Below are 15,460 nucleotides of genomic sequence, written 5' to 3' on the forward strand. Positions count from 1 at the left end.
GAGTCCCACATCATCACACTCACACACTCTCCTGTTCTTGTGCATGCGGGCTATCTGGTACTGATGTATCCATGACACTATCCCATTGGGATGGAGTCTTGGAAGAAGTGCTTGTAGGAACATCCTCACAATGGAGCAAATCCCTTTTAAAATGTAGCTCTTTAGCCAGGTTACCTGCTAAGTATGCATAGGACTGTCATGCGTCACTCCCACCTGCCGCCTTCCATGTCAGACGTATCCTCCTCAACTGGACTTAATGCTGTAATTACACTACTCAATGGCAAATTTTAAGATAAGATGGCTTTATGTAACCTTAAATGTATTTTTCCTGCTTTATCTTGGCCTATTAGGGGGTGGTGTCGTGCCCTGGACACTTAAATTAAGATAAAAAAAAAAGAAATTTGCAATTGATCTTTATTAATGTAACTTATTTTCACACATTATGAAGAATATAGGCTATATTATTTGTCTTTGTCACGACACTATTTGTGTGTGAATGTTTGTAATTTGCTAATTTTCTATTAGCCTGACTATTAGCCTGACAGCGTGATGTGAATTTACATGGAGTGTCTGCGATGTTTCTTGTATTTAAATATACAATGAGCGTAATCGTTTTTGTTGTGTGGTTAGGTTTATATTAGGCTCCGCCTTGGGAGTCATTAAGCAATTGATGCATAGCATTGGTTCTTTGTACACAAAATACAGTGCGACGTATGTACCGTCGACAGACTGTAAAACAATACTCACAGGCATATAGTCTTCAACATTTATTTAAAAAAAAATACTATTATTATTACTTCAGCTTACTGAGCTAGTAGTGAAACTCTTCTTCCTGTCTGTGCAATACTGCCCCCAGGTGGCAAAGGTGCACACACCAGAAGGAACAGCACAATGTCCATTGAATTGAAGTGGAAAATGTGCCCAAAAATGTTTTGTTCTTTATATTTTATTTGTTATTGCTTTATGGTTGTATAAAAAATGTGGCTAGAGCAGACGTAATGGCGTTTCAAATAATGTCAATGGAAACATTTGGAGTTATTAGTGTTTTACATTAAGAGTGTAGTTGCTGAAACAATTCAGACTCATATCTCAAGGCACCACTGATTAAATAGCAATTATTATTTTTTTCGCTATATCTGGGTGGGCTTGTTCTCCGTAAATAGTTGATTAACGACATGACACTAATGTGCCAGCTTTAATATTAGTACACACATTTGTAGAATGTTGCTGTGTGTATGGTTCCAGCCCCCATTCTTCATCATATATTTACTGTATTAATTATCACTCTGGCTTGGCACTCCTGGAGTCATTTAAGCACACATTTTTAAAATGCTCCTCTCAACAGTGCCTTCTTCTAAAGTCAGCCTTCAAGGCACCTGCTTGTTGCAGGATGGTCTTAATAAACAAGATTACACACAGAGTTGCATAACAAGTGCGGTGAATGACTCAGACAGGATTCGCGGTGCGATGCGATGCCCGCAGTGTGGCGAGCGATATTTGAAAATGAAACTGTTTTGCAAAGTGCGATAAAATTAGCTTAAGTGACACATAATTTCTCACCAGCGTCCATTTTATTAGCGTTCTAAACAGCGGCGGAGAATTAAATGCCCGTGGACCCGCACCAAATGAAATAAATACAAGAAGGAATTTAGTAAATATTAATGAGGTTTTACATATCTCTCAGATCACTTGTCTTAAATCCTGGTGTGAGAATACCACCGTAGATACTGTTTTCCATTCAACAGTTTTATATTCATGATTATTCTTGTAATTTTTTTTTACTATTGTGTTTACATAGGTCACAAAGCTAATTTAACTTACAAATTCGGGTTACGTCCCCCACATAAAAATTGTCATAAACCCCCAGTGCAACTTATTTGAAGCATTTATGTGTTTTGTGCTCTTTCTGAATTGCCACAAAATGGCTGCCGTCTAAATAGGACTTCTCAATCATGCATTTCAAACGCTTGTCACGGAGGAGGAGCTAAATATCGCCGGGGTTGTTCGTGGAAGTTGAGAGTTTTTGATGCATGTCCATGCTCTATTTTAAAAATCGTTTCGAGCAACACAATTGTTTCAATTGCTCAAAACGTCTGATGAACTGCAAGATTTAGTGTAGACTTGTGAGATTAATTAGCTGTCCAGCAACGCTTATTTCTTTTGTGCCACGTTGTCCTCAGATAATGACTTTGTCTTGGATTTGGTTTGTGGCTCTGTTCTCTCAGTGAGAATCATTAATTGATAGAATGCATTATTCCGCTGTCATTTGCATTAGCGATCCCAGGTGATGCGTGTTTACGCCGTATCGGTCCGTTCTGTGTGGCTGAGTCGCAGAACACATGTTACGGGAGAAATACGATCACGCTAATTAGCTGCGAGGGTATTGCTTTGCGCGCGCGTAGAGGCCGTCGAGGACGGCTGACCTCTTGCAGCCCCTGCTGCCTCGACTGGCCCTTTCACATGATACCCACGGATAGCTAGAATCCATTATGCAGCATGTATGCATAAGGGTCGCTCCAATTGAAATTCCAGTTTCACTCGAGTTCTTCAGCGACTGGTTATTTATTAATCTGCTTTCTCGCAGTAGTAAGTATTTTTTTTTTAATCCATGAATTTTCTATACATCTTCTCATAAGCGTCGTGGTTAGCCACCTATGGGGATCATTCATTCCAGCTCACCTTTGGGAAGAAAAGTGAGGGATCTTCCAGTAGAGCAAAACTCAGTATTCCGGTCATAATCTAATTAAATTAGTTTATTTATTGTCAGACAAATGAGGCATTAATCATTTTAGAAATAAATTTAAAAAAAGAATAATTTTAATTTGGTGCTTTTTTTAACCTGCCATATTATATAGAACTAATTGTAAGTATATATTTAATCAACAAGCACTCGTGGGAAAATTTGTTTCCATTGTTAGGCTCTTAATTGTTGTTGTAGTTTTTTTTTATTTCACAGCAAAAAGGCTAATTACGATCAAATTAATCTTTCCATTGTGATACAAATTAAGGATAATCACATTTAAAGAGAATCCTGTCGCGTCATGCACCGCAAACGCGATGGCCTTGCAGGTTTGAAAATGCTATCACAGCTTTTCGACGATTCCATTTATTTAATGTTAATATTTTATCAAAGTGACCTTAATTAAGAAATCATTTTTCAAGTGACCCTTATACTAAAACTTGATTATAACAGGCTCCTCTTGATGCTCATTTACAAACTAAAAGTATTTTCTTCAAGTTCCCCCCCAATATTTTTTTCTATTTTTGAATCCATCGCACATATTGATTGTATGTGTTTGACATGACAATGCGGAGGCGGGAAGCGTTTGCCCACAGCATGCGTTGTCGTATAGGTGAATACGAGGTGAAGAAGCTAGTGTTCCCCTCAGGCGAACAGCAGGTGAATCAGTCATGCTAGGGCCAGATGGGATGTCAGTGAATTTACAGCTCACTTTCACAGATATTCCGACAGGATGCTATAGATGCGACTCTTGGTTACTCACGGAACAGGAAAGGGAGCTTACTTTGCTGACGCTACACATTCAACTCTCGAAGGCCGCATCGCCTCAGTCTATCAGGTTGAATCTTTGATGAAGTGAGAACAAGCCTTGACTTGACCTACAAATATGAATCAGCTACTCACAACTATTTTCCATGTGTGGTGTAAGTGAGATGTCCGAAAACAGCAGGAGTTAAAATCCACATACAGTACACTGTGCTAGAAAATGAAGACAATATAGTTTCTGATATTAATCTGGACGCTATAAACTTCTCATTACACCTTCAACCTGCCTTTTCTCCTCTGCTCCTTTTTATTTTTATCTGTCTTTTTCGCGCCTCTGCTCCCATTTCTATTTCCATTTGCTGGTCGGTCGCCTGTCCCAGCGGGCCGCTGCAAAGCGTAGCCTAAATATACCTGCTCTACATCTGTAACCTTTATCATTTCTCCTTCCTTTGCTCGCTGGTTAACAAGGCTAGAAAAGTAGCACGTCCTTTTAAAGGTTAAATCAGTTTTTTTTTTTTAAAGGTGATGAGGCAGTGTAGCAATGCGGGGGGACACATGCTGGACGGAAGCCAATTGTGTTTGGCACAAACCCCAAAGGGTCATGACCTTGCGTTTCTTTCACCGGTGGCCGGCTACATCCTTCTTTCTTCCCGGGAGAAGGCTTTGGTGAAAACAGCCCACTTGCGTTCCTTATCGTCATATGATCCCTATGCCCCTGCACACCCTGACACTATTGATCATGAGTGAATTATTATGTGGCAATTTGCATCCTTTTTTCATACAATCTGAAAACGAGGTTGAGGATGGATGGCAGAGAATGTAGACAAAAAGTATATAAATAAGGAAAAGTCAGGTTTCATTAAAATAATCCGACAGTCAACTGTTAGGGCAAAATCTTTCCCAAATGCTTACAAAGTTTTTGTAGGAATGTGACTCAAGATCTTTGCATTTATCAGTGTCAGAATGATCTAAATTTGGATCCGTTTGTCCTTTTTTAAGGTCAGTGTGACACGTTATTGCACTCATCAGCTCCAAACATCTATTTTGCTTCTGCACGTCCCGTTTCTTTTTGGGAAGTTGAAGATTATCGTAGCTGACATTGTGGACAAAACGTTTGACTTAGTGGCGCCAGATCACCCACCATTTCTTCAAATCAAATCCCCAGCGTCTAATGGGTGCTAATTTCCAAACCTCGCCTTCTCTCTTCCCTGATGATCATACTAATCACACCCCCCTCCCTCCAAATCCGTTCCTGTCTGATGAAGTCTATTTAATCTCCGTCCCACAAGGGATGTCTTGTACAGGAACAAGGACAGTGTCGCCTGTTTCTGTAGCCATTCAGAAGGTTACATTGTAGGTAAGAAAGAGTGGTAATAAAATTGGAGGCAGACAAAATGGAGAACGATGTATCCCAAAGGACAGATACGAAATGCGCTATAAAAACAGATACAATATAGCTTCATGCGGGTTAATGTGTGAATTAATAGTTGTAAATCAGCGTGCTAATATTTTATGAAGACTATCAATATTGTGTACAAAGAGCCATGATGGTTGAACTCATTTAGTAGCAACTTGACAAGAGGCCGCCATTTTGTGGGATTTAAAAAAAAAAAAAATGGGTGAAATTTCAAGGCAACAAACTTTGAAACAAAAAGATCAAGGAGATATAAGCAAATAATGACGGTTGACCCTAATTCAAAGACATTTTTTTGATCACATGATCACACATGATCATACATGATCTTGCCATCAGATTGCTGGAAGCTGTACATACAAAAAAAAAAAACGGGTCTAAATTGAATCATAAGCGACTATCAATTTGAATGATTAAATTATGATGCCATCCTCATCTTCCTATCCAAGTGCTTCTTCCTCTACTATTCCATCGGACATTTCCATTCAGTTCATGTCCCGAAGAATACTCCACTTGGAAGATGGCGGTGTGACAAGTTGACAGACGTGATGCTGTTAGCTGCAAACGCACAGTCCCTCCCCGGCTATAACCGGGTCGTTTCTCTTGGCGTCAGCGCTTTTCCTGGGGTGACCTCTCGCTTTCTTATCCGAACACTCAGTCGGGCGGTAGCAGGACTCTCTCCATTTCAACACATGTTTTTAAGATGCAAAAACCTGGGAGCAAATCCAGCTCTGCTTTGCTTAATAAGGGCATATAATTCTCTCATCTTGAGCCAGAAACCTTCCCCATGTTTATACATAGCAGGGGGGGGGGTCATTGCTTTGAGGCAGTGAAAATATCAGACTGTCATGGCTGTCAAGCAACATGACTGCCCCCCCCAAAAAAAACAAAAATTGCAAAGATGCTAAAATAGCCGTGGCTTTATCAGAACTGCCGGATTTGTGAAATCAGTTAATCACTGTTAAACTACTACTTCCTATTTCACTCAATACAGCACTGGCGTGGAAAACAGCATTTGTCCTCATTAGGCTTGCGGATAAAGTGCAGCCTACCCTTTTGGGCATTAGGCGGCAGACACTCTTGACTGCTCTCGCGGGTTCACTGTAACACCAAAAGATCAGAGCTTGAGCAAATGTCTTACCAGTGACGAATGTCTCACCTTGAAGAGCTTAACGTGGCTCCAGTTTCTCTTCTGACAGAAAGGACAAAAGAGTGTGGAATACTCACCTGTGTTATTTCAGGACAGTTATGCGACAGATGGATCATTTGTAATTGTTTTGGAAAGGACTTCAAGTACATTTCAATAAGCTACCATTTTCTTTATGGCTTTACTACTTATGAGCCTAATTAAAGAAATACTTTAAATAAAACAAGACAAAAAATACTTTTAAAAATATAGCTTTTTTCAATCACAATACTCCAATAGCAAGAATTGTAGAACCCACACACTATTTATTTTCTTTGTTGCTCTTGTACTGGACTAATGATGAGTTTGGCTTTTGGTTACCATGACGATTCCCAGTGTGTACGAAAGACAATGAAAGAGTTGTCACCATTAATACATACAAAAAAATGCCAGCAGGTTGATACAATTTTAATAGCTGACAGTTGTCCTTTTTGCTTAACTGTTATGATTATTTCATGACTCTCTCTGCGACTTTGGATATAAAGGACTGTCCCCCCCCTATTGTGTTGCGGGTGTATCTGATCCTGAGACTGAAACCAGAGATCTAGATGGGAGATACAGGAAGGTCACACACCCTTACTCCCGCTTTGTCAAGAGTACTCTCACTTTCCATTCCTCCCGAGGATTGTTGATTTATGTACTGTGTGCACTTTCATTACAAATTTCCGTAGAAGACTACACACTGCAATATTGTCTTGTAATAGTATTCGCTATTTTAAATCTTAGACCACAATTTGTGGAAATGTGGTAAATCCGAACTCCGCATGAATCCTTATGTATGAATTTTGAAAGTGCTTTTGATTTTTGTTTCGTAATAGTTTTTCTTGCATAACGTTACACAATCCCATTTTCCTGCATTTCAAAACAGAACAAAAAAAAAAAAATCTCAAGAATCATTGTCATGGTAACAAAAGAGTATGTGTGAGTGTGTGTATTTTGGGTCAGAAGATGGCTAATTTGATGTATGACTACTTCATTTGTTCTTCTCACACACTTTGTTTCGTCTTTACAAAATTGCTCCTAACCTTGATGCCCAGATACATTGTGAAGTGAGATTACAGTGTGTGCGTGTGTGTGTGTGTGTGTGTGTGTGTGTGTGTGTGTGTGTGTGTGTGTGTGTGTGTGTGTGTGTGTGTGTGTGTGTGTGTGTGTGTGTGTGTGTGTGTGTGTGTGTGTGTGTGTGTGTGTGTGTGTGTGTGTGTGTGTGTGTGTGTGTGTGTGAGAATGTGAGAATGTGAGAATGTGAGAATGTGAGAATGTGAGAATGTGAGAATGTGAGAATGTGAAAGAGGGAGCTGTGAGCTGTGTTCTCTCACTCCACTCCGTTATCACTCGCATGAGTCAGACTCATAGAGCACAGTGCCTGACAGCTAAACTCACCCACTTGTACAGCTGCCCACGCACACGCACACGCACACGCGGACACACACACACGTTCTATTTTCTTCATTTGATCTGGCTTGTTGCAAAGCTGTTTAAAAGTGCTCTGAACACTGCATTGTTCTCCTGGGCTATTAAAAATGTTGCCTGCAGTTTTTTTTTTGTTTTGTTTTTGTTTTTTTCCCGTAAAACCACAACTTCCAAATTTTGTTGCTGATAGTCTTGTAAAGAAAAAGGTCATAAATTGATCATTATATGGTGACCGGCAAAAGCAAAAAGTTGCTCACTTACCCTAATAAATAAAAATCTAAAAGTTGCTAGCTTACCCTAAAGAGTAAAAAAAAAAAGGAAAACATTTACACATTTATTTCCTGAATAAAAAAAATGGCGCAGTCCTCAGCCGTGCGCCCTATAGAGTGTTTGCCCTTTGTTGTTTTTACCCTATTTTTTTGTCTGCACAGTTATGTAGGCCTGTGAGATGTGACTGCTCAATGGTGTGTGTGCACAGCTCCGTGTAAGCTTTCATGTGAAGTGTTGCTACTCAAGTCATGACACATCACTTGGATCTGGCCTCATGCTGTGCACAACACGCCATCCATCCATCCATCTATCCGTCCGTCCGTCCATACATCCATCCTTTCAATCGTCGTTTGTGCATTTCCATGTGGCTGGACCTGCTGTTGTGTTGGGTGTGGTCCGCTTCCTTCCTTCCTTGTTTCATCTCTTTCATTTATGAATGTTGCATGCTGGTAGTGGACAGCCTGGCACCTCCCGTGTGTGTCTTTTTTCTGACCGGGAAGCCGACATACTCATCCCACTGTTGTCTTACAACTAACTAATAATAATAATTTTGTCAAAGTCAAAGTCTGCTTTATTGTCAATTTCTTCACATGCCAAGACACACAAAGAAATCAAAATTACGTTCCCACTGTCCCACGGTGACAAGACATAGTACACAATATACATACAATTAAACAACACAAAAAAATAAAAACAAGAAGGCACAAACAATTAATAAATAAGAGTGATGGATAAATAATAAATAAACAAATAACATAATAAATAAGAGGAGCAAAAATGGAGCAAGTGTGCATACAGCAGACAGTCAGAATATAGCGCAAAAGTACAGGACGCTACGCAGAAGGAGGGAGAGAGTTCAGGATCCTAACAGCCTGGAGTATAAAGCTGTTGGTGAGTCTGGTGGTGCGGGAGCGCAGGCTCCTGTACCCCTTCCCAGAGGGCAGAAGGTCGAACAAAGAGTGAGCGGGGTGACTCACAATCGTGGTCGCCTTGCGGGTGAGATGGGAGGTGTAAATGTCCTTCAGGGAGGGGAGTGAAGCACCAATAATCTTACCAGCCGTGTTCACTATGCGCTGCAGGGCCTTCATGTTGTATTCAGTGCAGCTACCACCCCAAACAGCGATACAACTGGAGAGGACGCTCTCAATGGTGCCACGGTAGAATGTAGTCATGACGGCCGGAGGAGCACTTGCTCGCCTGAGTTTCCGCAGGAAGTACAGGCGGCGCTGAGCTTTCTTCGCCAGTGATGCGGTGTTGGTGGACCAGGAGAGGTCCTCACTGATGTGCACCCCCAGGAACCTGGTGCTGCTCACTTTCTCCACCACAGCACCGTCGATGGTCAGCGGCAGGTGTTGGGCGTGACCCTTCCGGAAGTCAACAACAATCTCCTTGGTCTTGTTGACGCTCAGCAGGAGGTTGTTGTCCCTGCACTACGTGGTCAGAAGGTCAACCTCCAACCTGTACTGAGTCTCGTCGCTCTTGGTGAAGAGACCCACCAGAGTCGTGTCGTCAGCAAACTTTACTATGCGGTTGTCGCTGTAGGTTGCAGTGCAGTCATGCGTCAGCAGGGTGAAGAGCAGCGGACTGAGCACGCAGCCTTGGGGGACCCCCGTGCTCAGCGTGATGCTGGCGGAGATTTTGTCGCCAACACGTACCACCTGAGGCCTCTGACAGAGGAAGTCCAGTAGCCAGTTGCAGAGGTAGGTACTGAGGCCCAGCTTGTCGAGTTTGCAGATGAGTCGTTGTGGCACAATGGTGTTGAAGGCAGAACTGAAGTCCACAAACAGCAATCTCACGTACGAGTCCCTTCTCTCCAGGTGGGTGAGGGCCGAGTGGAGGGCAGAGCAGATGGCATCCTCAGAGGACCGTTTGGCTCGGTACGCAAACTGGAAGGGGTCTATGGTGGGGGGGAGAATGGATCTGATGTGCTCCATGACAAGCCGCTCAAAGCACTTCATGATGATGGGCGTCAGTGCCACGGGGCGGTAGTCATTGAAGCAGGTTTCTTCGGCACAGGTACGATGGTGGCAGCCTTGAAACACGAAGGGACGATGGCCTGCTGCAGGGAAATGTTAAAGATGTCCGTGAAGACACCCGTCAGCTCCCCAGCGCAGTCCTTCAGCGCTCGACCTGGGATGTTGTCAGGGCCCGCCGCCTTACGGGTGTTGATAGCGGCAAGCGCCCTCCTCACGCTATCGGCAGAGAGGCACAGGGGCTGCTCGTGTGGAGGGGGAGGGGTCTTCAGCGGGCAAGTGCTGTTCTGAGCGTCGAAGCGAGCAAAGAAGCGGTTAAGATCGTTGAGCAGACGGATGTCGCCCTCACAGCTCTGCGGCGCGGGCTTGTAGTCCGTGATGGTCTGAATGCCCTGCCAAAGGCTCCGCGCGTCCCTGCTGTCCTTAAAGTGGGCGGTAATCTTGCAAGAGAACGCCCTTTTCGCTTCCTTGATGCCCCGGGACAGGTCGGCTCGAGTTAAAGTGCACTCAAACAAATAGAAAGATAACTTGGCATAGGAAACCATTGTCAGATTTACAAATTGTGCTAATTTCATTATTTAATTTTTTTTGTGGCTCGGGTGGCAAAGTACGTTGCCCAGTCATCCAAAGATCAGTAGTTCAACTTTGACCTTTGACTATTGAAGTGTGTTTCAATGCTGTATATCCTCCCTAATACATCTTAGTGAGTAGCATACTTGCCGTTTTCATGTCGGTCACTATCAAGGACACGGTGACACATTTCTCCATCTCGTAACAGCAGTGTGATAATTAGCCACCTTTTAGCCGCGCGCTCGCTGATAGCTTATTATTCACGATAGAGTCAGCCTCCTCTCTCGGTCGCCGTGTACTCTCTCTCTCACACACTTTCTCCCTCTGAGTCACACTTGAAGCATCTCTGCCATTTCTGCTTTTTATTTCCAGCTCGCTTTTCAAAAAGCGACTGAAAATGCGCCACGGACGTATTGATTCACTTCACTTTTCTCACATCAATACGTTGATGATCATCACGCCGGCCTGTTGCCATGACGACTCGAAGGGGGAAAGATGCAAGATCGAATACACAGCCGATACATATCATGAGAATTAACTTGAATATAAACTATAAGCCCTTTGCTGCTCCGCAAGGACATTTAAAGGTCACGGCGTCTTTATATCTGCCGGTCGTCTTTTCCTGTTTTCTACACGCGTGCTCCTGGACACGCCAACGAGGATGTACCGCACACATTTAATTTACGAGATTCAGAGTTGGTTGCGGGTACTTCCACACGAGTGGGACGCGTAGTGTTTCCATAGAGATCTATTTTTAGCCCCTGTTAAAATATGCCATCATGTTCCGACTTGGACATAAAAAAAAAAAAATCCTTATGCAGAGAGTGAGCGAGCGAACGAGGCAAGATTTTTTTTTTTCTTGGTTTTCATGTCCCCGTCTCGTTTGTTCGGAAGCAGGATGTTAGGTAGGCGCCGTTTGTCACAGCAGATTTGAATCAGAGCCAGCAACATTTGACAGATCAGCAAATTAGCAGCCATGAACTGTTAGAGGCAGAACAGACAGCCGCCGTACTGTCTATCTGCCTTTAAACAGCTCTAATTTTGTCTTACAAGAAAACATTAAAGATGATTATAATCCACAATTTGAAACCAAAAGTCTTAATGATAAGTCTCCAACCTCTTTCAGTCAAAATCCACAAAACGATAACAACTTCTCAGACTTTTTAAATAAAATTATATATTCTCATCACAACTTGTCAAAATGAAATAAATGTAATTTTTTTCATGAAAAGTACAACCTCTTAATTGTAGCTAAGTTTTCTTTTAAATATGACTGATATGAGGCCCCCTTCAAAAAACGACTTGTCACATTTCTATTTCGTCTTTCTTAAATTTCATAGTTTTGAGTATCAAGATACAAATAAAGCATGAATACATTTACACCTAAATATTTGTCTACTTCCGAGGTGTGACAGGAAAGTGATGAAACAGGCGCTGCTATGTTTGACTCAGTAGGAGCTGGCTAATTGCTTATGGCACAGTGTTGCGCAAGGTCCAGCATCAATAGACGTGCACGTGTTATGTCTGTCGTGTGGCACCCTTGCGGAAAACAAGAAAAGGTGTGAAATTTAGCTTCATACTTTCTATTGGGGGGAAACTAACATCACCCAGTGGACAAATACAAAAGAATATCATAAATTGTTACATTGGTTGATCTCACTTCTTTATAAGCAAGTTTCACGTATGTGGAATATATCTTGTGTTTTGGTTCCCAGGCTTCGCAACACGACACACAATTCACCTTTAATCGCATCACAGGTGCTTCTGACTCACCCGTGCATCAGCCCACTACTTCTGTCCACTCCTCAATGTACACTTGATGAGCAATTAGGTGGGCTGACAGTATTTCTCTCACCCAACTAAATCTGCTGCGGAATGCTTCACTTGTGTAACAGATGATCTTCCTGGAAGGAATGAGTCGTTTGCACTGCACTTGCAAAAAGTAAAACCAAATAAGAATAATGATCAAGCGACTTAGAAAATGGATGGATTAATTTGATTTATGCATTCCTTCATAAATAAATCAAACCCCAAAAAGCTTCCATTACCTTCAAGCACATAATATGACATAAAAGAGTTGTGTCTCCATCAGCACTGAGGTTAAATTCCAATCTCAGATGTTGCACCGAGCCATGAAGTCCCATTACACCGCAGCCCAGACATTAACATGCATGCGGGGCATTCTATTTTTTGATGCTGCATCACCGCTAACCATGCTAATGATGGCTAACAGCAGTCGATGCAGTTTCGTCGCTTTCAACTAGCTCCCTCGCCCGCGTGGAAATATGGGCCACGCGCAGATTTGCATATTTATTGATTTTACATCTTTCCGCCGCGAAAGAATAAACCCTTTGATGCGGTGGGGTAATGTGTTTATTGACGACACGGCTGAAAGGACCTCAAAAGGTCATTAATTGTCCCACACGTGCACGCACGCCAAGCACGTGCTGGTGGTCACGACTCGTCGAGATGCACCAACACATGCACGTGTACGCACCATGTGTGATGTGAAACGTGCAACTGCTGCTACTGTGTGAGCTCAGCGACAGAGAATGCTAGGTCCTCTCTCAGAGACAATTAAAAGGGAATGGATAATGACGCTATTTATAGACGGATCTATTTGTAACAAGGGCATTCTCTTACGTAGGAGTGGGGAATGCTTCTCTCTGATCCCCCCCCCGCCACCCCACCCGCCCTCCTCATATCTGTTTTTTATTTGATCGTTCATCCACCCCCTCTTGTCATCCACTGGTTGTTTTATGCAGATGTGATGCGCACGTGACACGTTATCAGGTACCATCCAGGGGCACTCCCGGGAGACCCTGGTGACGCACGACCGCGTGACATAACGGCGTGCTGATGTCTGCCCTTGTGTGAGGGTGCACAATGCTGCTGTGCAAACACACTTTGGAGCGACAATGAGAAGCACGTTAATTCTATAGATAGCCAGCCACGTGGTGTGCTTTGGATCCGTACCTCGTCTTTTCCACCCTTTCTTTCAATCACTGTAATGATGGTTAAAAAAACACACATGATGTATATTTTTCAATATTTTAGGAAAACAAAAAAACAAATTTTTAAGATACACATTGGTATTTTTGTTATTGTAACACAAATTTAACCATTTGGATGAACAGGTACAGTTTTTCGTTTTTTCAGTTTTTTGTTTTCATGTTAAGGTATTCAGACCACAAGGATGGTAATATTAGTTTCCCATGCAATCACTCTGTCTTCTTACTGACCATGGCTGTTACATTTAATTTCTATCACAGGACTCACGGGTGCGCAAGGTGACTTGGACAAGAGGAAAGAAGAGTTTGGGAAAAACCTGATACCTCCAAAGAAGCCAAAAACTTTCCTGCAGCTGGTATGGGAGGCCCTGCAGGACGTCACCCTCATCATCCTGGAGGTTGCCGCTCTCATCTCACTTGGCCTCTCCTTCTACCACCCACCTGGGGAGACCAGCGGAGAGTGTGAGTTCACTTATTTTATTTTATTTTATTTTATTTTATTAGCAAGTCACCTCTTCTGTGATGTCTTCCAATGTGGGAAAGGAGAGTCACAACCATGGTCAGGTTTCACATTAGAAGGAGGCGGGGCGGCATTTCATCGGATTCACCGCGCATACTTGCTTGTGCACGGGCGTGTTAGCGGGAGGTTAATGAAGTGTCGCGCCGAGAAATAACCTTGGGCACCCACTGTCCATACATTAGCCCCCCGAGCCGTGAAACAGAAAATGAAGAGCCATAACGAGGCGCTGAGTCAGCGCCATCAGACACCACAGCCCGCAGTGTTATGAGAGTAATGGCACACGCCCTACCTCACCAAAAGTGACCAGTCATCATTTTGAAGTCTGTAAAAATGTTAGAGAATGACCAGAGGGAACCAAAATGATCCAATTTATATTTTGTGTTTAGTATGCTTGTATTATCCATATAAATTCACGAGTTATTAAACACTTCACGGCATCAAAGTTGAAAGATTGCGTGAATGTATTGAGGTGCCAACTTTCTTTACTTCTCTTTTTTGTGACTGCCTGTTAAGGCAGCAAAGTTAGAAATGCACACTCGGCAAAAGGAGCTGACTTGTGCTGATCATTATGCTCAAAGCTTAGTCGTAAAAAAATTGTCTCCTTTAACTTGTCGATGCATGTCGTGTGGAGATTGAATATTCGAAGCAAGATGCATACACGGCATGATGGTGATTTGCTTTGTAAAAGCGATTGATTTCATGCATCATTATTTTTTGATTATGTGATGTCAGTACAGCTGTAGATTTAAAAACGGGCTTTGCTATTGACAATTTTTACTTGATATGTTCCTTTTATTATAATATTTCATTTTATTTCTGCAATGTGATATTCTATTTAGTTTGATATGTTAAGTTTTATTTTTGTGTTTTATTTTTGAGTATAGATTTAAATTCTTTTTTTGTTCATTTTAATTTATTTCTATTCTATTATTTTACTTACCTTATGACATTAAATAATGCACGTTCCAATCCAAGGATTAGTTCGGGACAGTAATCAGTGACAATAAATCACTGTGTAGTGAAAAGTAAACAATGAATAAAAGTGCCGTTTTCATGGTCGGGGCTTCAGCACCATGGACAGCGACAATGTTGCTTCGAGCTGTTGTGGCGCTCTTATCACACGTTGCTCATTCATTGATGGGCTAATGCATTTGTGCACGCTAAGTTAAAGCAACAAAATTGCAAATTAATAGAAAGTTGTATTTAAACTTTTTACCAATACAATGTCCACCACACAGACGCCGGTGTGTTGTTTATTTGTAGAAGTGGATGATTACCCGAAGCAACATGTCCATCCAACACATTAAATCACATATAAACCCGTCTCAATCGGACAGCTTGCGGCTCGGTGTCGGGCGGCATGGAGGACGAGGGCGAGGCGGAGGCGGGCTGGATCGAGGGTGCCGCCATTCTCTTGTCGGTGGTTTGCGTGGTGCTGGTGACCGCCTTCAACGACTGGTCCAAGGAGAAGCAGTTTCGCGGGCTGCAAAGCCGCATCGAGCAGGAGCAGAAGTTCCAGGTGGTCCGCGGAAGCCAAGTCATCCAGCTGCCCGTATCGGACATACTGGTGGGCGACATCGCACAAATTAAATATGGTATGT

At 42.6% G+C, this 15,460-nt stretch overlaps 1 protein-coding gene across 7 annotated transcripts in view; it reads left to right on the forward strand.

The window, feature by feature from the left end:
* The window catches only part of atp2b2 (ATPase plasma membrane Ca2+ transporting 2), a 49,566-nt gene that overhangs the window by 6,699 nt on the left and 27,407 nt on the right, over positions 1 to 15,460 (forward strand). For all 7 annotated transcript variants that reach the window (XM_037251337.1, XM_037251331.1, XM_037251334.1 and 4 more), the window contains exons 3-4: positions 13,601 to 13,801; positions 15,197 to 15,454. In XM_037251337.1, the coding sequence (XP_037107232.1) occupies positions 13,601 to 13,801; positions 15,197 to 15,454 (459 nt within the window). The remainder of the gene's footprint in view (positions 1 to 13,600; positions 13,802 to 15,196; positions 15,455 to 15,460) is intronic.

The sequence above is a fragment of the Syngnathus acus genome, chromosome 5 (genome assembly GCF_901709675.1).
Source record: "Syngnathus acus chromosome 5, fSynAcu1.2, whole genome shotgun sequence".
Lineage (NCBI taxonomy): Eukaryota > Metazoa > Chordata > Actinopteri > Syngnathiformes > Syngnathidae > Syngnathus > Syngnathus acus.